We start from the raw sequence: 23,904 nt of genomic DNA, 5'->3' as shown, positions 1-23,904 counted from the left end.
TTGATGGTGTCTGCCAGACCCATCGCATCAAGATGAATTTCGGCATCAAGCACCCAAGACATATAGCTTTTGCCCGATATATCCAGGGCTACAAACTCAAGTTTAGAAAGACTTGACATTATTTAGAAAAAGAAAGTCCGTACCTCTGATACTTTCAAAGTATTTTCTCGAGATGGCAGAGTCTCGTGCTGATAACGTGTTATAAAATAAAAACAGTAAAGTAAAGAACAAGTATAGAGAGAAACTGATATATTATTCAAACTTCAAACTTATGTACATAATGAACTGAAAACTCCTCTATTTATAGAAGAAAGGAAGCTGCAGTGTAAGTTGCTACTGCAAGCTGCTGCTGCAAACTGCTTGTAAGTTGATGTTGCAAGCTGCTTGTAAGCTGCTACTCTAAGCTGTTGTGCTAGATATAGATAATCTTCTACCATGGGTAATATTTATCCATAACGGAGTACCGAAAGGATAAGCTTCTTCAGGAGGTTTATTTCCAATAGAGTACTAAATAGATAAACATATTTACGGCGGAGTCTATGGATAAACTTCTTCAGGAAACTTATTTACAACGGGGTACTAAATGAACATCCATAATATAATATATTTATAACATAACATAAATTACAAAATCAAATCACCCATAGCTTTATGTGAACTTCCATTTGCTATAATTTACCCATGTGGAAGTATTGCCTTCACCTTTTCTTTTCCCTTTTTTAGCAACTGATTTTGAATTTATTCGATAAGCCTACTTTCTTATTTTTCTTTAAGAACTATTAAATTTTGAATTCATAATTTAAAAATATATTAAATTCAAGGTAAAAATAAAAAATTAAAGCCTATCAAATTAAATTCTAGACCGGTCTCTGTCTTTCCACCCCACTATCTCACATATACTATGTGAGAAATATTTATAGATTTTACAAGAAATTTTTGAAAGAAAAATTAGGGTAATTGCAATAGTTAAAATAAAATGATAACATTAGTCAATGATTAATCATTTCAAAAATATTTGTGGCCAGCTTCCTTAATGTGGAGGAAAGGGATGAACCCCAACTCAAAACATGGACGGTGGCAGCCTGTCCCATGCTATGTCAAAGCTACAAATATCCTCTAATAATATATAATTAAAGAATAATCTGCTTTTTGGCCAAAAGCAAGAATACAACAGTTAAGACTTTATTTAATTAATGTACCAAAAGAATATACATAAATACACATGGATGAGGCAAACAAGAAGAAAGGGATTAATGAGGAGGGCTATGATTAAAATAAATTGTGGTCAATTATATAAATATTTACTGACCAACTTAAAACTAGTTAATTCATAATGAATCATCACATTAATGAGCAAAGCTATTCTGTTAAATATTTGAACATATATTTTAAGAAATTCAAAATGACACCTAATTAACAGTCACTTACCAACAGTCCCAATATCAAAATATGAGTACTGCTTATGAATGAGGGTGTCAATGGTTCTGTTCGACCGGTTATTTTATAAAATTTGTACCATACCAATTTTTCGGTTATTCTATTATGTATAACTAAAATTAGACTTTTCGAAACCATCCCAATCATGTCGGTTTCTCTTCGGTATCGGTACGGTTCGGTTAATTTTCGGTATTTTTTAACTATCATATAAAATTCACCAGTAGAAGTAGAATGCAATAACATACGTTCTTTTATAGGACTTAGCAAAACTTTGTAGACATTTTTACTGTTTAAGGGGTGATGAATTAAAAAAATAAATAAAAGATAACTAGAGTATAGATCCATCAACTATTCTACAACAATGTAAAAGAAACGAAGCAAAGGCAAAAAAAATATAAATCACACGAGTGAAAAGATATTAACCAAACTGAGATTCAAGAATAAAGTCTATAGAAAATTAAATATTCGAAAAGATAAATCTAAATTATATGAAAGGAAACATATTCAATACATTGTAGTTTGCTACTCATTATCGCTAGAATACTTTGTGTCTTGCTAATAAAGATACTTGAAATAACTTAGTTTAAGTAGATGTAGTATAATAGGTTTTAGGAATTAATATTTTGAGTTTAATTACTTGTTGGCTTGTAATAGTTTTCATAATTCCAATGCCCAAAGAAAAATTTAATGCATTATTATTTTTAAACTTACGAGATAAATATATTTTTCACATGTAAAATTTATTCGGTACGGTTTGGTATTTTTTCGGTTTATATTAATAGAATAAAAAAAAACTACCCTAATTATCGGTGCGATTATAGATTTATATAATAAGAAACCTAAAAATCGATTCGATGCGGTCGATTTAGTTGGTTTTCGAATATCCATTGACACTCCTACTTATGACGCTTCTAACATGACAATTTTCATCCAGGTACGTTTGGTAAAAATGACAAAAAAAGGAAAGCCCGATGCATTAAGCTTTCGTTATGCGCCGGACCACAAGGGTCTATTGTACGCAACCTTACCTGGCAAGAGGTCGGTAAAAATGACCCCAAAAAAAAAAAACATTCTCGGCTAATTTCTTCATTATAAGTTGAAGTTGAGTAGACTTTCTCTACTATAGAGCTTAAAGCTATTTTCTTTCCTAAAGAAACACTCTTCTAGTCTATGAAAATACTAACGTCAAGATCACAAAGGCAAAATTTACAGATCTCAGACAGCAATCGCAACAATGTCATCGCCAAGCAGAAGAAGTTGCCAAAGCTCGGTTCTTCCATCCAAGATAAAGCGCCTCCTGGCATTCGGCAAGCTTATAATTTGGGCTATACTCCTTCAACATGTCTTTGATCGTCTCACCAACCGATGGACTCAAAGGGAAAGGAGTAAAACCAGCCATCACAAGTCTTGACCTCCACTTGCCAAATGGTTCGTGCCTTTCCACTCTTTCGGCCCCTTCACATGCGATTATATTGACAATGTCCCGTGCAACACAATGCTCCTCTGCACTGATCCGCTGCTTGTCATCCCTCGGACGAGCTGCATCAATTGATTCAAACATAGCTGTATAGTAATCTAGAGTTTCACGGAACCTTGGAAGGAAAGGGGCGGTGTTGGTGTTCGATTCTTGTTCAACTAGGGTGACAATTTTGGGAGACAAGCTCTTAACTAGTCTTAATAGGCGATCTCTATGGTTCATAGTGCTTACGCTCTCATCTGGCATGTGGTGCAACATGTAAGGGAAATTAACTGCCAGGGCTTCTCCATGTCTAACTTGCAGGTTCTCTAGTTCGACCCTACAGCCTGACATGGCAGCACCATGGAATTCGAAAGGCACTCCACAAGACTCGGCAACTTTTGTTAACCTTTCACCGACTAGTGTAAGTCCTCCACCTCGTGCATGAGCTGATTGGGAATCATCGACGCCTGTGACGCGGACAAATGGCGGTCCACCAGGCCGACGAGCAAGATCGTGAAGGAGGAACATCCATTGACTTCCCTGTGCAATTTGAAAATCAATGATGTGGATTCTATTCTCATTCCTCATGGCTTCCCCGATGACGACATTGGCGGACATATAAGCGAACTTGAAGTAAGGGCAGATGTGATAGAGGACTTGCATGTAAGACAACAAATCTGAGCTAGTTGGTTCGTTGCACTTCAGTTTTTTGTATATGATACTTCCTGAGGACAATAACCGTGCTCTTAGCCCTTCCAACATGTACGCACTCAGTCGTTGCATTGGTTCGCCAGAAACCGATACCCTTTCCTCTAAGACATTCATTAGCCCTTCTGCAGATGAGATATCAGCCTCTGCTACTGCTTCAGCACAGGCAAAGAGCAGATCTTTCAAGTCCAATCTGGAGGCTATGTCCAATACTTGATTCCACTTTATCAAGGAAGAAGGTTTTGAGATTACACCATTGAACGAGCAACTGCTGCTGTCATCAATATCAGAGTCAGGACCTAGCAACTTATTCTTCAGTTCCCTCAGCACATGCTTCGTTCCGTTGCCATCATCAACTCCTGAACACCAGCTTACAGGTGAACCACAAGTGTTATCATAGGAATGATGTGGATCAGACATGTATGACTGAGAACATTGAGGAGAGAACGGACTCCTGTTGGAAGAGATGCTCACGGAAGGATCTGCATCATAGACGGTGTAGTCAGTAGCTGGCAATGAGTCCAGAGTGAAGAACTGTTCATTCTGTGTCTGAAAAGAAAACTGTGTCCCAGAGCTGCTACTATCGTTATAAATGCTGTTGTCAAAAGCACGGTAAGGAGTGTAGTATTGCTGAACTTGCTGCATTGGTTGCTGGTTCAAGCTATGTACACTGCCCGACCTTTGTGGTCTCTGAGATGCATACATCTGGGGTTAAGTTACTAACTCACTTCGAATAGGCTAAGATGCTCTAGGCTAATTCAAGCAACTGTTGCAAAGAAAGGCTATCTTCAATTTGCTAAACCTTCACACTTAGTGAAGGATGCATGCAGTGATCAGGAAATGTCTTCACTAAAACTCGTCCCAACATCTCAAAGAGCGGATATTCTTTCAGAAGCGAGTGACTGAGCTGAACTGAAGCACTAGAGCGGAGTGGATAATTCCGGTGCACCGTTGATCAAATTGTCAGAACCAACAAAATCTGCCAAGAAGTAAAACATGATCAGTATGCTTCATGAGTTCAAACTTTTTAAAATGAATACTAAAAATCACAAAAGATTTGTCACAATAGAACAAAGAAGCCTTCCTTTTAGAGCCAAAATGCTAACTTGATCAGTGTCAAAGATGTTATGACAGGATAAGTAGAAATGAATATCCACATCTTTTTGCTGGCAAAGTACAAACAAGTGCAATGAAAGGAAGAATATACCAAAAAACAAGGCAAGAGACATAGTATAATCATTCATCAAGGACTAAACGGGCAGCCCGGTGCACTAAGCTCCCGCTATGTGCGGGGTGCGGGTAAGGGCCGGACCACAAGGGTCTATTGTACGCAATCTTACCCTGCGATTGCAAGAGGCTATTTCCACGGCTCGAACACGTGACCTCCTAGTCACATGGCAACAACTTTACCAGTTACGCCAAGGCTCTCCTTCTCATCAAGGACTAAACCAATAGAAAAATTGAAAAAGCATATTAGATCAGCAGATCCAATAGTTTCAACAGTTCAACAATCCTTTAATTCCATAGCATGTCACCTTCGCAAAAAGGATGCTCGCCCTTGGCCAAGACACAATGTCTTACATACCCATGAAGTGAGTTAAAAAGGAACATTACATAAACAGATAAACGGAAAAAAGAACAAGTTAGGATCGTTTCATCTTAAACTGAGCAAGCGAATCCAGATGGTGTAATTACTCTGTCATACATGAGATCTCGATATATCAAGGAAGGAATTAGGGAAAGCATTAAACAACACTAATTAATGAAGTTTGTGTTGCAGCTCCTAATGAGGGAAGACCATTTAGTGGAAGATTTAAGTATAACTAACTCACATTAGTAAAAGAACATAGATAGACAGCAAATTTACCAGAAACTGTATCCGGTCTATAACTCCCAATATGACTAATAAAAAATACAAAGGCAGCAGTAGGTTTACCGAAGAGTTTAGAAACTTATTGACAAATACTATCAACTTAAAATCAACTCATTAATCATTGCCATCACAAGCCTCTTAATAGGAAAGGCACTAGAAAAAAAGCCCCGTTTCTAAGTAAGGTAAGCTTTGAAACCGTAGCTTTCCCGGTTTTTCCCCGTACAGTCCATTTGTCCACAACAAATTAAATGAAACCTGACGAAAAAGAAATGAACACTTCACATAGAATGAACTTTGTGTTAGTTTATCTCCAATCGACTCCTCGCTTGCCACTACTAACAAGGTCTAGGTTTATATAGGTTGATTGCCACTCCATATATGTTTCAGTAGCTAGCCCCAACCAGCAGGGACGATGTAGTGTGCTAATTATGGGTTCAATTAATTTTTTGAAAAATGGTCAAAAATGTCTATAATGTATTGAAAATGGCTCAAAAATACACTCAGTTAATCTTTCGGTCCGTAAATGTCCCTAACGTTTGTTTTTTGGCTCAAACTTACCCCTATATCTAACAGAAGGGCCAACAATACCCATAACGTATTGAAAATGGCTCAAAAATACTCTTCGTTAATCTTTTGGTCCACAAATGCCCCTAACGTTTGTTTTTGGGCTCAAACTTACCCTTATATCTAACAGAACTAACCTGGTCAATTTTTTTACTTTAACTTCGCCATGTAGCATTTTTTTAATCCGCCACGTGTATTATTTGTATTAAATAAACTCACATGTATCTTTTAAAATACCCAACGACCCTGACCCGCTCCTATATATTTGGACGGTCGGCTAAAAATAATTACATTCGCTAGTTAAATATATAAAAAATATACATTGATTATATATAAAAATATGTATATTATACATTAATATTTTTATATATATTTTTTACATGATATTATTTTTAGGAGAAATTATACGGTGTAGTTTTCCCTTCAAATTTTGAAGATCTTAACAAGTTTAACAAATATAAATTTTAATTTGCAAACATAAAAATGATAATGTTCTATTTATATGATTCTAAAGGAGAAGCAAAGAAACAGATGGAAAGGAAATTATTTAAAACCTTTAATTATATACATATCCAACTGCTTAGCACATTAATGGACTTCACATGATCTTTTCAATAGGAACTAATAGTGTTTTAATATATAACGATAGAGCTAAAATATTAGCAAAAACTGTCGTTCCATTGTCAGATTTGCTTAATAAATTCGAGTTATAGATCATAATTAATAGGGAAAACTACATCGTATAATTTCTCCTAAAAATAATAGCATGTAAAATATATATTAAAATATTAATATTTTTATATATAATCAATGTATATTTTTAACTAGCGAATGTAATTATTTTTAGCCGACCGTCCAAATATATAAGAGCGGGTCAGGGTCGTTGGATATTTTAAAAGATACATGTGGGTTTTATTTAACGCAAAAGGGCCAAAAATGCCCTTGAACTATTTGAAATAGCTCAAAAATGCCTCAGTTTGTTTTTGGCACCAAAAATTTCCTTCTCATCTATATTTTGGATCACAAATGTCCTTAAACCGTTAGCCTTGCCATTAAAGGTGACATGTTAGTCCAACTGAGTTAGATTTGCTTACATGGCCATCCACCTAAGCATCCAGCAAAATTATTTTTTCGAAAATGTTTTTAAAATACAAAATCAACACTTATTCTGAAAAAAGTAAAACAAAACCGAAAAAAATATTTTTCCGGAATAAGTGTTGATTTTGTATTTTAATAAAAATTTCCGAAATAAATAATTTTTCCGAATTTTTTTTACTTTTTTCGAAATAAGTGTTGATTTTGTATTTTTTTTAAAAATTCGGAAAAATAATTTTTCTGAAAAAATAATTTTACCATGTTGGATTGCTTTGGTGGATGCCCATGTAAGCAAATATAACCCAGTTGGACTGCCATGTCACCTTCAATAGCAAGACTAACGGTTTAAGGGCATTTGTGGTCCAAAATACAGACGGAAGGGATATTTTTGGTACCAAAAACAAACGGTAGACATTTTTGAGCTATTTCAAATAGTTCAAGGGCATTTTTGTCCCTTTTCCGTTTATTTAATACAAATAATACACGTGGCGGATTAAAAAAATGGCACATGGTGAAGTTAAAGTAAAAAAAATGACTAGGTTAGTTCTGTTAGATATAGGGGTAAATTTGAGCCCAAAAACAAACGTTAGGGGCATTTACGGACCAAAATATTAACGGAGGATATTTTTGAACCATATTCAATACGTTAGGGGTATTGTTGACCCTTTTGTTAAATATAGGGGTAAGTTTGAACCAAAAAACAAACGTTAGGAGCATTTACGGACCGAAAGGTTAAAGAAAGGTATTTTTTAGCCATTTTCAACACGTTAGGGGCATTTTTTGCCCTTTTCCGTTAATTTATGTACAAAAATTTGTTAAAATTACAAAAATTCTAGATATGAACCCATAATGAGTTTAATTCTAAAAATCTTAAAACTTGAACCCATATAATTTAAATCGAGCATCCGCCTGCAAACCAGCCGAGCGAAAAAAATAAAATAAGAAGAATGACAAAAAGAAAAAATAATAAGAATAATGAGCTGCAAAAGCAAACCAATTTCTCCACAAAGAGGAACTTAGTTCATTAACTGATAAATAATCAACTCATCCTACTGATTACTCAGCATGTGACAACGAAGCTACGTTAACAAATGACAGAAACAATTTAAAAAGATAAAAACCTTTTCACTTTAGAAATGAAAAAACAGAACCTAACAGAAACATGAAATTCAAACGACCAAAGCTCTAATTAACTTCTGAACAATAAAATTTCTTCAAAACAAGAACAAAAGAAGCAAACACCTAAAAGACTTCAGTTTAATTCTTTCCTTATACCACGAACTATACATTAACAAACCAAAGGTTGCAGTTAATGAAAACAACGTAGACTAAGTCAAAAATAAAAAATACACAGAAAATCAAACACTTTCCAGTAGGAGTAATTTACCAAGAAAACCAGAGATGAGATATATATACCCAACCAAAAAAAAAAAAAGAGTAACATAATTATATTCAGATGAAAATTAGAACCTTTTTGTCTTCTGCTAAAACAGAGCGAGAGAGAAGAGGAATTTGCCTTTTGCCTTCTGTCTTGTGCTGATTGATGATACGAAGAAACCAGGAGTTTAGTATTTTATTATATAGTGAGAGACTCAAAACCAGAGGACGAAAATGCCCTTGTAATTGTATTGTAATTTCTTGGAATACCCCTCCCCTGTGTAGATCTCAAAGTTACTGACTGATAGCACGTGCGCAGTGCCTGTTTCTAGTCTTGCCTTTTGGAGAATATTCCGAGTCGAAAATATTGAGAATGACATGATATATCTCAAAGTGCGTGTACTCCTATTTTTATTTATTTATTATGGACGAATATTAAAGTTTTATTCCCGTAACTCGTAGGTCACGGGTTTAGAATCGCGTAAGCAGCAATTAGGTTAGGCTATTTACGTCATATTTTTTGGGTGCTATCCTTCCCTTGACCCTGTGTGAATACGAAATATTTTATATACCGAACTGGAAAAAAAAAGTGATGGTCAGATCAATTTGCGCGAACCTTAATTATTTTATCATATATTAGTTCGTTACCTTTCACGGGTAATTGTATGTAAAATATATTGCCTTGCATTTATTAATTTGACGTGTTATCCCGAATTGAACCATGTACTATCAAATTAGTGCAATCAAAGTTGAAAGTTGGACTAAGCTACAAGTCTAACCTTTTCCCTAAAATACTATTCTACGACTTTCGCTTCAAAGAAGGTATGGTAGAGTAATTTTTGCCAAATTAACCATGGTTAGTATTTTGTTAGAGATATTTTCCTATGCTTGGCTCAAAAAAGCATGTAGTAACTTATTAAAGCGTTAAACAACTACTTTATCTATTTCATCATACAGACATGCTATAGGAGAAAAATAGTACCCTTAGTAAAGTTGCTGATTTAAAATTTAGATTTTGACATAAGCACGAGATTAGGGATGTTCGTCGTCGGTAAGGTACTGAATTTAGATATTTCGATCGGTATTTTCGGTATTCGATTTCTGAAGATGCTATACCAATATCATATCTAATTAAATTCGGTATGATTCGACTTTTCTTTTTTTGGTTTCGATTTATTCGGTATGGTAACTTCGGTTTATTCTGCTTCAATATTAACTAGTGTATAGAGCCATATACTGTAATATTCTTAATTAAAGTGCACACAAATATAAAAATAAAAATGATCTAAGCATTGTTGATAAAAGTTTTGTCAAAACCAGCAAGTATCAACCCATCGAGAGGAGAAACGTACATAAATTAATAAATTTAATAATTGAAAATGTCATATTACTTGCTTAGACCTAATTCCTGAACTTAAAGAATATAACAAGGATTAATCCAACATATGCAGTTCAATACACGAGAAGAAACACCCAAAAATCGTAAAAGTATTACATTAAGTTGCTTGGCATCCTAGAGTATAAGAGTCAAAATCTGAAGCCTACGTTGTTCCTCAATTTTCCTAAAGAAGTACATAGACATCACTACCGGCCTCAAAGAAAAAGTATTATGTAACTTATTAAGTTATAATTAATAATATGTGTATTGTATAACTTATTATATATTTCAGTATTATTTTTTTAAATACCAAATACCATACATAATATTAATTTTTTTTATAAAGAAAAACTTAAACCAAATACCATATCAAATACAAAAATATCGAATATCAAATATCAAAATTTTCGATTTCGCTACGGTAATTCGATATTTACCAAAGTATTCACGGCCCTACACGAGATACTACATTGAAGTTTGACCTAAAGTGGATCAGATTTTAGCTTATAGCGAGCTGAATAGGATAACAACAATGGGACAGAAGATTTACTAATTAGTTTAAGATTATTAATAGCAAACACTAAAGTAATCTTAAATTCTTAATGTAGCAAAAGTACCAGTAATTCAGGGAGACCTAGTAATACTAAAAATGTTACGAATTTAGAGTCACTTGTCTCAATGGATGAAATGATCTTTCATGATTCGTTATTATTTGAATAAAAGATAATGACCTTATAAAAATTTCTTCTATTTAATTATTTATTTCATGTAAAAAATGCACTGATAAAACATGGTGAATTTTGAATCCCAAAATATCATCATTATTAGGTATTTTCTTTATTTTATTTTACGTAATATTATTTTTATATTAATTTATTTAAAATATATATATATATATATAAATAAGTTAATAGTTTTTTCTTTTTCTCATAATAAAATTTTTTATTATCATCTCTGTTTCAATTTAGATAATGTACTTTTCTTTTTAGCTCGTTCTAAAAAAAATACACACTTTAATATTTAAAAATAATTTAATTTAATTTTTTTTATTTTAACTCATTTTACCCATACAAATATCGGGGCTCCCATAACGCTGAGGCGGCAATAAATTGCAGATGGCACTGAGTAAATAAGTAACAAAACCAAAGGTAAATTAATATTGTGGGTCCAAAAGATCGCATCAGAGCGTGACGTTAGGCCTGAGGTGTTTGGATGACGCTGATTTAATAAGTTCCCAGAAAGCAGAAACAAACGGTAGTCACACTCAACAGTATATTGTTTCACTCAATTTATTGCAACCTATATCCGATTAATTCGAATTCATTATCTTTGGTTCTTTCACTTTTTTTCTTTGTTGGGGAGGGGTGGGGAGGTTGGGGGGGGGGGGGGGTTCGAGGATGACGATTCAAAGTCAATTTATTTGGTCAAGAAGTCATTTAAAAAAATAAGTATTTGATGTACAATTTATTGATCCGATTAATTCGAACTCGCGTCGGATATGTCGCGATAAAGGAGGAAGGAGATCTTTAATAGAAAATTCTCTATTTTCAGGACTCTTGAACTCAAAACCTCTAATTAAAGTTGGAGAGATCTCATCCATCCCAAACATATTTGTATCGGTGTTCAATAATAATACTTTAGTAAATTATACAACTCAAGATCTTTAGAAAATGATTAATTTGTCAAGAAGTTTATTAATTGAGATTAACGAGGCAAGTTGGAGATACTGAGACCAAGAATTTTATGTTCAATGTCTCTTTGGTACTAATCTTTATATGTGGTAATTTAACTTTCCCACATAAGTGAAACAGAAGGAGTATTAAATACCGAGTGGGACACTTAATTAGCTACCACTCATTTTCAACTAAGACTTGGAAGAAGTGATCTATGGTTCTTTGTGTTTCCTTTCATTTTTCCAGTGTATATTGAAGAACAACCATTTCATTTAGTTCCAAAAAAACTTACGTAAGGTTGAAAATAAGCAAGAAAAAATAGCTAAAAACTACTTATCAAAAGTTTCTTAACTTAAACTCGAGATATCTAATTAACAGAAAATGGATAGATCCACCACAGCCCTCGATGGTATAGTATTCGGATTCCAAGACCAAGTTTCTTTCTTTCTTTCTCGGTCAATGCTGAAACTTTTGTTTACCCTCAAAATCGGATTACAATTGAATTTGTTAGTGGATATAAGGACATGTGGATCAACTTGATACAAAACGATAAATTAGATTGCAATTGAAATAAATAACGATAGATTAACCGTAAACCACGTGAGTTGGATGATTTCGGCTTTAAGAAAGCAAGCCAACCTTGAATTGAATGCACTTTATTTGACAGAAAAATATCAAAGAGTAAGAGCTTGGAGAATGTATTGCTTATCAGTATATGTTACAATGTCTTATGATTTTTCAAGTCCCCTTTATATATTAAGGGAGATCTACCTTTTAAGGTATTATTTTATTGTTCTATAAAAGTCAAAAGTCCCTAATTTACTGACCGTTGGTTTTCTTTTTGAGCCGTTCCGTGATTTCTGCCATAATGATTGGTTAATGGCGAGAATTATGGACCCTTGTCAGGAGTTGGCAAAGCTTTTTTCGAGACCGCTAGAAACGGGACCGGTTATGCCTTTGGTTAACTTGAGGGCAAATCTGATGGTCTCGATGGCTAATTTCGATAATGCTTTGGGTTTGATCTCAATCGCCAAATTTCGATCTTGGCTGTATTGAACGTTAGATCGATTTTCAAGCTCGACCTTATCCGATCACAGACATTTTGACCCCGGCCTAATCAAGGAGTCTTGGAAGCGAGATCGAATATCGAGCTCGGTTTTACCCGTATACAGATAGTCCCCTCATTTTTCGGAAAATAGATGACGAGAAATGATATGAGCCTCCGATTCTTACTTCGATATATCATGACGTAACATCCTCTTATTTTCCGGAAAGTAAATGATGAGAAACGATATGAGCTTCCGATTCTTACTTCGATAAATCATGACGACGACTTCATGACGTAAGTGATAAGAATAATTGAAACATCCCATCGGTCCAGTTTTCGAGACATTAAATGAGTGTCAGTTAGCGGTCGGCCGTTACAGGATGTGAACTGCCGTTTTGAAAAAACTATAAATATCCCTTTTATCCATTTATTAGAACTTTTTACATTCAAACTCTTCTCTTGTGTTCTAAGAAAGTTTCATCACCTTCATCTTCTGGTTTTCTAGCTTAGCCTCAAAACTTCTTCTCTTCTAGTTCTTTGAAAATTCACATAATTTATTTGCTAAGTTATTTGCAAAGACTTCAAAATCTATTCCTAAAAAAGAAAACCTCTTTTTTCACGACCATCTGTTGAAAAAAATGTTCCGTCTGTCGCCAATGAGGAACCGGTACCGGAACTCTCTCTGAAATTGTTCGTACCTACGGGGGTGCCCAACCGGTGATGATTTTATGATCGAGAAAACCTTCTCTGTGCCGGGTCGGTGTGAGCCGATCTCGAGATATATCTGCTCGGTCACCGATGACGTCCTCTCTGAGGTCAAAAACGATTGTAACTAGGCTAGCAAGCACGTGGTGGTACCCAAGCCCGAGGAGGCCATTACCACCCATGTGGAGGGTTTTTTGAGTGTTTACACTTATCCCTTTACGTTGGGCCCCTTGGACCCGGTAATCGCCGCCTTCTGTAAGAGGTACGAGGTGACCCTTGGTCAAATTCACCCCTCATTTTGGATGATAGTAATTCTTCTTCGTTTCTTTGTGAGCAAGATCGAGGGGTGTCCCTTCACCATCGATTATTTAATGCGTTTGTATAGTCCTCGACTTTACCGAGGGGCAATCAAGCTTGCACATCGGGCCAGTAAGGCCCCATTCTCGAGCATCGATGAGGATCAGGACCGAGGCTGGTTAGGCCGATTCGTTAGAGTGAAGACCTCAGATTTAATCTCGGCCGAGGATATGCCATTTCCTGAAAAATGGGACATGAAACGTAAGTAAAACCTTGCCTTCAAGATTTATTTTATAGCTTTTCCTTTTCATCGATATTTTGTGATGGTGCGACTACTGCTCGGATTCCTGATTCAGTACCTCGACTCAAGGAGTGGATCAAGGGTATCGCAACACAGAGATCTTACTTCGAGCGCTCATGGCGTGAGCTTTCAAAGGGCCGATGGGAGGCCCATTCTCATGGTGAGATTTTTTCTTTAAGTTACATTCGACCTTACTTTCACGTCGTCGATATTTAACTTGTTTTACTTTCCTTTTGCAGGTTTATCGAAAGGCGTTGAAATGAGGCCTCCATCTGGTGATAACGATATCTTCACCGAGCCCCTTGCCTCGAGACAGGATAAAGAGAAGAAAAGTAGAAAGGCTCCGAGTTCCCCGGGCCCTAAGAAAAAAAGGCCAAAGAAAAGATTGGGTTGTAAACCCAAGGGAAGCACCAGTGGTCGAGCACTGTCCTCGGACTCACTCTATCGACTAAGGGACGAGTCCGAGGGGGAAGGAGAATCCTTTGATCACGTGGCCAATATGCCGCAGCAGCTCGAAGGGCAAGGGGCCTTTAAACCAGGGGGAGGCGAGGCCGAATTGCATGAGGCCGAGGTGGAGGTAGGAGCTGAGGCTTCTCGTGATGCGGGAAAAGCGCCGCATGAATCACTTGGTTTGATATTGATTGTCGAGTCGTCCTCATTTACAGATTCGATGTTTAACAAGGCCCAAGTAGCAAAAGAATGCCCCATCGAGGGAGCCCGCATATCGAACGATCCTTTCCATGATTGTTTCGATGGCGTGGATTTGACGGCCACAGAGGATGCCATTGGTTTTGGCAATTTAGAGATACCGAGGAAGAGATCACCCTCTGAAGCAAGCGGGCCTTCCTCGAGCCCGAAATTGGTCGATCGATTTCTTGCCCCGAGTGCATATCCTGATCGAAAACGCACAGTTGTTTTTTCCCTTCCTGAGGATGCTCAGTTTCTTTTTGCCCCTGTAGGGGTGGCCAGCTATCTTCAGTGCCTGGTCATCGAGGACGATCAAACTAAGATGAACGAAGTGGATGCACCCTGACTTTTTAGCGAAGCGCAACATGCGCTGAATCGGGTAATTCCATGCTTCCCTAAGTGAAGTTTTTGATTTACACTTAACTTACTTTGCTGATGACTTAACATTTCCTTTTTTGTTCGCAGGCTTCAGTGCTTCATCATGAGGCTTTTTTGAGGTACCGGGATGACCTAAAACAACTCGAAGTTGGAGTTCGAGAGCTTACTGAGAAGAGAGATGCCTTTAAACTTCTTAATAAGCAGCTCGAAGGGGAGACTAAGGATGATGAGTTTGATTCGGTCGATCAGGTAAAAGTTTTCGAAATAAGTGATGATGAGTTTGATTCGGTGGCTGATGGTCAAAATCCGCAGGTCCAGCAAAAATTCGATCGGATCGCTCAGCTCCGAGCTGAAATGGATATAGTCAAGGCTGAGACCGATAAATGGAGAGGCAAAATGGATTGTTTGACCTTAGAAAAATAGGTTGTTCGGGCACAACTTCGGCCAAAATCCAGCTAAGAGCGGCAAAGGAAAAGTCCGAGGTTCAGACAAAAAAGGTCGAGGAGCTCCAATCTCGGCTTGGTTCGGGCGTCTTAGATCGAGACAATCTGGTCCAAGAGCTTAAAACGGCCAAGTCAGAGGTTGTCGTGGACAAGTCCGAAGCTGCTGAAATGGTGGCCCAGTATAAGGCCGATACCGAAGCTGCTCAAGACCAATCAAAGAATATAGCCGAGCACATGAAGTGGCAATCTCGAAGACAGGCCCTCGATGAGGTTCACGCTCGAGGTTTTGACTTATCAGACGAGATCATGGATGCCAAGGTGCTAGAAACCGAGGCCAGAAAGCTGGCCTATCCCGAGGAGGAGGATTCCGAGGACTCAAGCGGGTCCGAGGATTGAGAAGACCTCGAAAATCCCAGTTGTTTGATTTTGTTTCTTTTTGTAGTTAGTACTCTGTGCCGAGGCTACTCGGCCTTTGTAAAGACAATACTTCGTGAATACAAATTCTCTATTTTTTGATATTTCTCGAGTTCTTCCTTTGCTTTTTTCATTATCTCTAGGGCATTGTAGGACCTGGTTTGTCCGGGAACTCTTCCCGAATAATCATATTTTTTTGAATATGACTTGCCGAGAGTGAGTTTCGCTAAGGTTCTCGAAAGCTTTTGTAACCTCGAGTTTCATTAACCCGAAAATGTCCTTGGTCTTTAAATTTGGGTAATGCCAAATAAGCTTTGTGTCATCGGGTTTTTGTTAACCCGGAATGGCCTTAGCCTTTTAATTCGGGCAATGTCAAATAAGCTTTGTGCTCTCGTGTTTTTGTTAACCCGGAATGACCTTAGCCTTTTAAATCGGATAATGCCAAATAAGATTTATGCCCTCGGGTTTCGTTAACCCGAAATGGCCTTAGACTTTAATTTCGGGCAATTCCAAATAAGCTTTATGCCCTCGGGTTTCGTTAACCCGGAACGGCCTTAGCCTTTTAATTCAAGCAATGCCAAATAAGCTTCATACCCTCGAATGTTATTAACTTGGAACGACCTTAGCCTTTTAATTTGGGCAATGCCAAATAATCTTCATGACTTCGAGTTTTATTAACTCGGAACGGTCTTAGCCTTTTAATTCGGGCAATGTCAAATAAGCTCCATGCCCTCGAATGTTATTAAATCGGAATGGCCTTAGCCTTTTAATTCGGGGAATGCTAAATAAGCTTCATGCCTTCGAGTGTTATTAACTCGGAACAACCTTAGCATTTTAATTCAGGCAATGCCAAATAAGCTTCATGCCTTCGAGTGTTATTAACTCGGAATGGCCTTAGCCTTTTAATTCGGGCAATGCCAAATAATCTTTGTTCCCTCGGGTTTTTGTTCACCCGGAACAGACTTAACCTTTTAATTCGGGCATTGCCGACTAAGCGTTGTGCCCTCGGGTTTTGTTAACCCGGAATGACTGTATCCTTTTAATTTGGGCATTGCCAAATAAGCTTGTGCCCTCGGGTTTTGTTAACCCGGAAATGACCTTAGCCTTTTAATTTGGGCAATGCCTACAGTCCTCGAGTGAAGTGAATGTTCGAACTCAGATTAAGGTGGCCATTGGGCTTGATACCTTTAGGGGGTCGGGTACAGGAAATTCCTTGAGAAATGCAAGAAGCATTTTTGAGGACAAGATGTTTATGTGCAAATAAGAGCCTTCCTTTTTAATTCTTATGCATAATAGTCATACATGCATACATGTTTTGTGCCAGGGCTCGAGCGGTTTGAGCGGGTACGGTTCATTTGACCGTTTGGCCCTTATAATAAATCCTATTGATCGAGATCCTTCAATCACGAAGTTTATTCCCTTGTTAAATTCGATATCCGAGGATATTTGCCCTAGTGATCGGGATTGTTCGAAGAAAGGCCTCGAATGCTGTTGTGATCATTGTCGCCGGTTCGTACCTGGCCTTCTATTCTAAGTTAGCATGATTTACTTGTTGCCTCGTTAAAAACCTTGCCGGAAAAACCATTTGGGATAAAGCATGTTCAAGGGAAAAAGAGTGCAACGCGTGCTTTCAAACCTAGGGCCTCGTATCATCCTTTTTTTGGTCACCTACAAGTGTTAGTTTAAAATGTAAAATAAAAGAAAGAACAATGTTTTACCTTAGCAGTATTATTGCTTTAAGTGAGTTATATTCCAGTTACTCGGCAATTGTTCGCCATTCATTGTTTCAATCTTGCAGGATCTTTTTCCAGTGATCTCGTTAATTTGGTACGGTCCTTCCCAGTTTGGCCCCAATTTCCCTTCGTTCGGGTTTTGGGTGTTCAGTGTAACTTTTCTTAGTACTAAGTCCCCGGTATTGAAATATCGAAGGTTGGCCCTTCGATTGTAATGTCTCTCGATCCGCTATTTTTGGGCGGCCAACCGGACAAGGGAGGCTTCGCACCTTTCATCTAATAGTTCCAAGCTCGTACTCATAACCTCGTTGTTCGATTCTTTTGTTGCATGTCGGAATCTGATGCTCGGTTCTCCGACCTCGACCAATATTAAAGCTTCGATGCCATAAACCAAAGAAAACGGTGTGGACCCGGTACTGGACTTTGAGCTTGTACGGTACGCCTATAGGACCTCAAGTAGCATTTCCTTCCATTTTCCTTTGGCGATGATCAACCTCTTTTTGAGGTTTTGGATTATGGTTTTATTGGTGGATTCTGCTTGTCCGTTCCCACTAGGGCGGTAAGGAGTGGATAATATCCTTTTGATCTTATGGCCTTTGAGAAACTTGCTTACTTTCATGCCAATAAACTGTTTTCCGTTGTCGCACACAATCTCGGCCGGTATTTCGAATCGACATATATTGTGGTCCCAGATAAAATCGATGACTTCTTTTTCTCTGACCTTTTCATATGCCTGCGCTTCCACCCATTTAGAAAAGTAGTCAGTCATAAATAAAATAAATTAAGCCTTACCGGGTGCCAGTAGAAGGGGGTCAACGATGTCCATCCCCCATTTCATGAACGACCATGGTGACAAGACTGAATGTAGCGGCTCTCATGATCGATGAATCATCGGAGCATGCCTTTGGCATCCATCGCATTTGCGAACGAACTCATTTGCATCTTTTTCCATATCAATCCAGTAGAAACTGACTCTGATTATTTTTTGAACCAGTGATTCGGTGCCCGAATGATTTCCATAGGAACCTTCGTGGGTTTCCTTCAAAACGTATTCGGTGTCTCCTGGTCCCAAACATATCGCGATCGGGCCACTGAACGTTCTTCTGACTAAGGTTCCTTCCTCAGACAAACTAAATCGGGCTGCCTTCGTTCGTAGGGCCCTTGATTCTTTTTGGGTCCGAGGGCTGTTTTCCAGTCTTGAGATATTCCACGTACTTATTGCTCCAGTCCCAAGTTAGTATCGTTGACTTGATCTCGGTATGGCCTTGTTCCGCCACCGATCTCATAAGCTGTACAATTTCTCCCGAGTTGATCTCGTTGTCTTCGACCGACGATCCCAAGTTAGCGAGGGCATCAACTTCGCTGTTTTAATCCCAAGGTACATGTTGCAAAGTCCATTCTTTGAACCGATGTAATGTCACCTATAACTTGTCCAAGTATATCTGCATTCGTTCTTCCCTTACCTTGAATGTCTCATTAACTTGGTTTACCACAAGGAGTGAGTCGCATATGGCTTCGATCACCTCTGCCCCAAGTTTTTGGCTAATTCAAGGCCTGTGATCGTGGCCTTATATTTGGCCTCGTTGTTAGTCAATTTCACAGTCTTAATAGATTGCCTAATTATTTTACCTGTTGGTGGCTTTAGTATGATTCCAAGAACGAACCTTTTTGCGTTTGAAGCGCGGTCCGTAAAGATGGTCCAGATTCCTGAGTAAGTCCCCGAGTTAATTAATAACTCTCTTTCGACCTCGGGTATTAAGGTCGGCATAAAGTCGGCCATGAAGTCTGCCAAAATTTGGGACTTAATAGAGGTCCGAGGTCGGTACTCAATATTGTAACCACTTACTTCCACGACCCATTTGGCCAATCGGACTGAGAGTTCGGGCTTATGCATCACATTGGAAGTATGGTTTTAGTTTCCTGGAGGCGCTTAGCAAGGCGAGCGCCAATTTCTCTATTGAGAGTACCTAGTTTCGGCCTCACCTAAGGTCCTACCAACATAATAATCGGAAATTATGTACCTCGTTCCTCCCGAACTAGGACTCCACTTACTTCTATCTCCGAGACCGCCAAGTACAAGCATAGTTGTTCGTCTGTCTTTGGTGTGTGAAGAAGTGGCGGGCTCGATAAGTACCTTTTTAGCTCCTCCAAAGCTCGTTGGCATTCCGGAGTCCATGAAAAGTTATTCTTCATTTTCAATAGTGTGAATAATCGGTGGCTTTTATCAGACGACCTCGAAATAAATCGCACGAGGGCGGCTATGCGCCCAGTTAGCCTTAGGTTGTCCATGACCGTGAAATCTTCGATGGCTTTGATCTTATCGGGGTTGATATTAATTCCTCTGTTGGATACCATGAACCTGAGAAATTTACCTGATCTAACTCCAAACACGCATTTTTCCGGGTTCAGCTTCATATTGTACTTCTTCAATATGCTGAAGGTTTCCTGAAAATGTTTTAAATGGTCCTCTGCTCGCAGGGACTTAACCAACATATCGTCAATGTAAACCTCCATCGATTTTCCTATTTTTTCCTCAAACATACAGTTTACTTGGCGTTGATATGTGGGACCAACATTTTTTTAATCCAAATGGCATCACGTTATAACAATATGTGCCGTATTTAGTGATGAAGGAGGTTTTTTCCTGATCACTTAGGTCCATCCGTATTTTGTTGTACCCGGAATAGGCATCAAGAAAACTGAGGATCTCGTGGCCGGCCGTGGCATCGATCATACGGTCGATGTTGGGCAAGGGAAAAGAGTCTTTGGGGCATTCCTTATTGAAATCTTTGTAACCCACACACATTCTTAGTTTATTCCTTTTTTTAGGGACTACCACTACGTTTGCTAACTAATTCGGGTATTTAACCTCCCGAATGGACCCTATTTTAAGGAGTTTAGATACCACGTCATTGATGAAAACATGTTTGACCTCAGACTGGGGCCTCCTCTTCTGCTTGACTGGATTGATTTTCAGGTCCATGCTTAGCTTGTGAGTGGTTATCCCCGGTGGGATCCCTATCATATCGAGATGGTACCAAGCGAAACAATCTATGTTAGCTACAAGAAATCGAATAAGTTTTTTCCTGGGCTCGGGAGTTAACCCCGTGCCCAGGTATACCTTCCGATCGGGCAGATGTCGACCAATATAACCTATTCCAGCTCTTCGACCGTTGATTTGGTTGCGTTGGATTCATCGGGGATTATAAAAGATCGGGGAACCCCGATATCATCGTCTTCATAAGTCCCCTGATTATCTGATTGGGTCGTGGCGCTATTTGGCCTCTTGGTTTGCACCCGAATTCGGTTCCTTCGATGTTGCGAGTATTAATATTAGAATCACTTCTTCGACTGCAAACATCTCTTTTACGGCCGGTTGTTCCCCATAGATTGTCTTAATCCCCTCAGGAGTTGGGAATTTTTACACTTGGTGAAGATTTGAGGCACTACCCTCATGTTGTGGATCAATGGCCTTCCGAGAAGGGAGTTGTACCTCATGTCTCCTTCAATCACATAAAACTTAGCCTCTCGTACGGTTCCAATGATATTGACCGGTAATGTTATCTCCCCCTTAGTGGTTTCACATGCCATGTTGAACCCGCTTAGAATTTGGACTACATGCATGATTTTGTCTCATAGACCAAGTTGTTCCACGACCTTAGACCGAATAATGTTGTTCGAGCTACCTGGATCAATCAACACACATTTAATTTGAGTTTATTTATGAGTACAGATATTACTAGTGCATCATTGTGAGGCTGTATGATCCCTTCCACATCCTTATCAATGAAAGATAAAATTCCTTCTGGTACGTAGTCTCAAGTTCGTTTCTCCTTAGTGATGGATACTTTGGTGCATTTCAACATCGGCCCTTGTGGGATATTAACTCCACCGATGATCATATTTATGACGTGTGAAAGGTTCGGTATCTTCTTATTTTGTCTATTTGTTAGAATCCCTATTCCTAAATTGGTTCTTGGCTCGATCGCTCAAGAATTCTCGAATGTGCCCATTGTTGAATAAACATGCTACTTCTTCTCTCAGTTGTCGACAATATTCCATTCTATGACCGTGAGTGCCATGATATTTGCACATCTGGTTAGGGTCCCATTGAGATGGATCAGATTGTAGAGGTCGAGGACATTTGGTATCATTGATGCGCCCGATAGCTGATACGAGGGCGACATCATCGACATTAAAGTTGTATTCCGATAGCTTCGGTGCTTTTTTAGGCCCGATGGACCTGTCGAAGCTGTTTTTGATCATGAGCCCCCGACTGCTTTGACCTTGATCATTTCTCCTTTCGTTTCTTACGGGGTTCCGATCAGATCCACTGTTTCGCCGATCTCCATTTTATGGTAGATATAGGTCCCTGTTTGATCTTGGTTCATGATCGATGTCTCTCTTGACTCTATCGAGGGTTCTCACGGGATAAACAGACTCCAAAGGGGCCCCGAGTTGGTCATCTTTGACTCTGATTTCAATTGATACCGGTTATGTACATCGGCCCAGGTAACGGCGGGGTATTCTATCATATTCTGCTTCAGTTGCTGTGAAGCCACCGAGCTTCGAATATTGAGTTCCTAAGTGTAAGCTTGAGTAGCCCAATCATCAGCGACTGGCGGCAGATACATTCGTTCCATTTGGAAACGGGACACAAATTCTCTGAGCATCTCGTTATCCTTCTGTTTAACTTTGAGAAGGTCCGATTTCTTGGTTTCGACTTTGATGGCACCAACATGTGCTTTCACGAAGGAGTCTGCAAGCATAGAAAATGAATCAATAGAATTAGGAGGTAAGTTGTGATACCATGTCATAGCTCTCTTTGACAGGGTCTCCCCAAGTCTTTTCAGTAGAACAAACTCGATCTCATTGTCTTCCAAGTTGTTCCCTTTGATGGCACACGTGTAAGAGGTTACATGCCCATTTGGATCGGTCGTTCCGTTATACTTAGGTATTTCAGGCATACGGAATTTCTTGGGGATTGGCTTTGGAGCCACACTCGGAGGAAAAGGTTTTTGCACGAACTTCCTGGAATCCAGTCCTTTTAATATCGGAGGTGCTCATGGGATTTGATCTACCCTGGAATTGTAGGTTTCCACCTTTTTATTGTTCGCTTCGATTTTCTTTCCCCCCGATTCTATCTGCTTTGTCAGCTCCTCGAGCATCTTTATAATCTCGGGGTTAGTACTCGATCCTTGTTAATTTGACCTTACTACGACCGGTTCATTTCTGCGGGTGACTTCACGGGGCGGATCGGGTTCAAACCTGCTCGACGTCTGGCTTTGGCTTGCAACATTTCGAAGATCATCTGTAGGTTGATCCTGTCTTCTTCATTATTTTGTGTATTTAGAGCTGTCGATCGGACCCCACCACGGATGCTATTTTCGGGGTCGGTAGGCAAGTTGATGTCGATAGCCACATGTGAATTAACATCAATCGGATCTGCGATCGAAATTCCTACAGGATCAGCGGGTGGCCCTACGTTACTGGGCGCGATGTTGTTATTTTCACCCTGATGACCGGACTCGCTGTCGATATGTAGGGGAGCTAATTGAGAATTCGACATTTTTAGCCTGAAATCAAAGATACTTCAAAGAGCAAGTGTAAAGTAGTGTGTGTTATGAAGATTTGTATCATTATCCTTAGTCCCACGGTGGGCACCAAACTGTTTACCCTCAAAATCGTATAACAATTGAATTTGTTATTGGATATAAGGACATGTGGATCAACTTGATACAAAGTGATAAATTAGATTCCAATTGAAATAAATAACGATAGATTAACCGTAAACCACGTGAGTTGGATGATTCCGGCTTTAAGAAAGAACGCCAACCTTGAATTGAATGCACTTTATTTGACAAAAAAATATCAAAGAGTAAGAGCTAGGAGAATGTATTGCTTATCAGTATATGTTACAATGCCTTATGATTTATCAAGTCTCATTTATATATTAGAGGAGATCTACCTTTTAAGGTATTATTTTATTGTTCTATAAAAGGCAAAACTCCTTGATTTGCTGACCGTTGGTTCCCTTTTTGAGTCGTTCCCTGATTTCTACCATAATGATTGGTTAATGGCGAGAATTACGGACCCTTGTCGGATGAGTTGGCAAAGCTTTTTTTAAGACCGCTAGAAATGGGACCGGTTATGCCTTTGGTTAACTTGAGGGCAAATCCGATTGTCTCGATGGCTAATTTCGATAATATTTTGGGTTCGATCTCAATCACCCTATTTCGATCTTGGTTGATTGTATCGAACGTTAGATCGATTTTCAAGCTCGACCTTATCCGGTCACAAATATTTTAACCCCGGCCTAATCATGGAGTCTTGG

General features: G+C 38.6%; 1 protein-coding gene across 1 annotated transcript; it reads right to left on the bottom strand.

The window, feature by feature from the left end:
- Positions 1 to 2,362: 2,362 nt before the first annotated feature.
- LOC107784123 (scarecrow-like protein 13) lies at positions 2,363 to 8,703 on the bottom strand. The gene is made up of 2 exons (XM_016605193.2): positions 8,607 to 8,703; positions 2,363 to 4,583 (listed from the first exon to the last, which is right to left on the bottom strand). The coding sequence occupies exon 2, from the start codon at positions 4,307 to 4,309 to the stop codon at positions 2,675 to 2,677; it is 1,635 nt and encodes a 544-aa protein (XP_016460679.1). The 5' UTR covers positions 4,310 to 4,583; positions 8,607 to 8,703; the 3' UTR covers positions 2,363 to 2,674.
- Positions 8,704 to 23,904: the final 15,201 nt, after the last annotated feature.

This window comes from Nicotiana tabacum, chromosome 23 (assembly GCF_000715075.1).
Source record: "Nicotiana tabacum cultivar K326 chromosome 23, ASM71507v2, whole genome shotgun sequence".
Taxonomy (NCBI): domain Eukaryota; kingdom Viridiplantae; phylum Streptophyta; class Magnoliopsida; order Solanales; family Solanaceae; genus Nicotiana; species Nicotiana tabacum.
Note: the sequence above shows the minus strand (reverse complement) of the source record. Positions and strands in the feature narration are given on the sequence as shown.

What these genes read in the sequence shown, in the direction of transcription:
- LOC107784123 (XM_016605193.2), bottom strand. Translation starts at nt 4,309, where the DNA reads ATGTATGCATCTCAGAGACCACAAAGGTCGGGCAGTGTACATAGCTTG.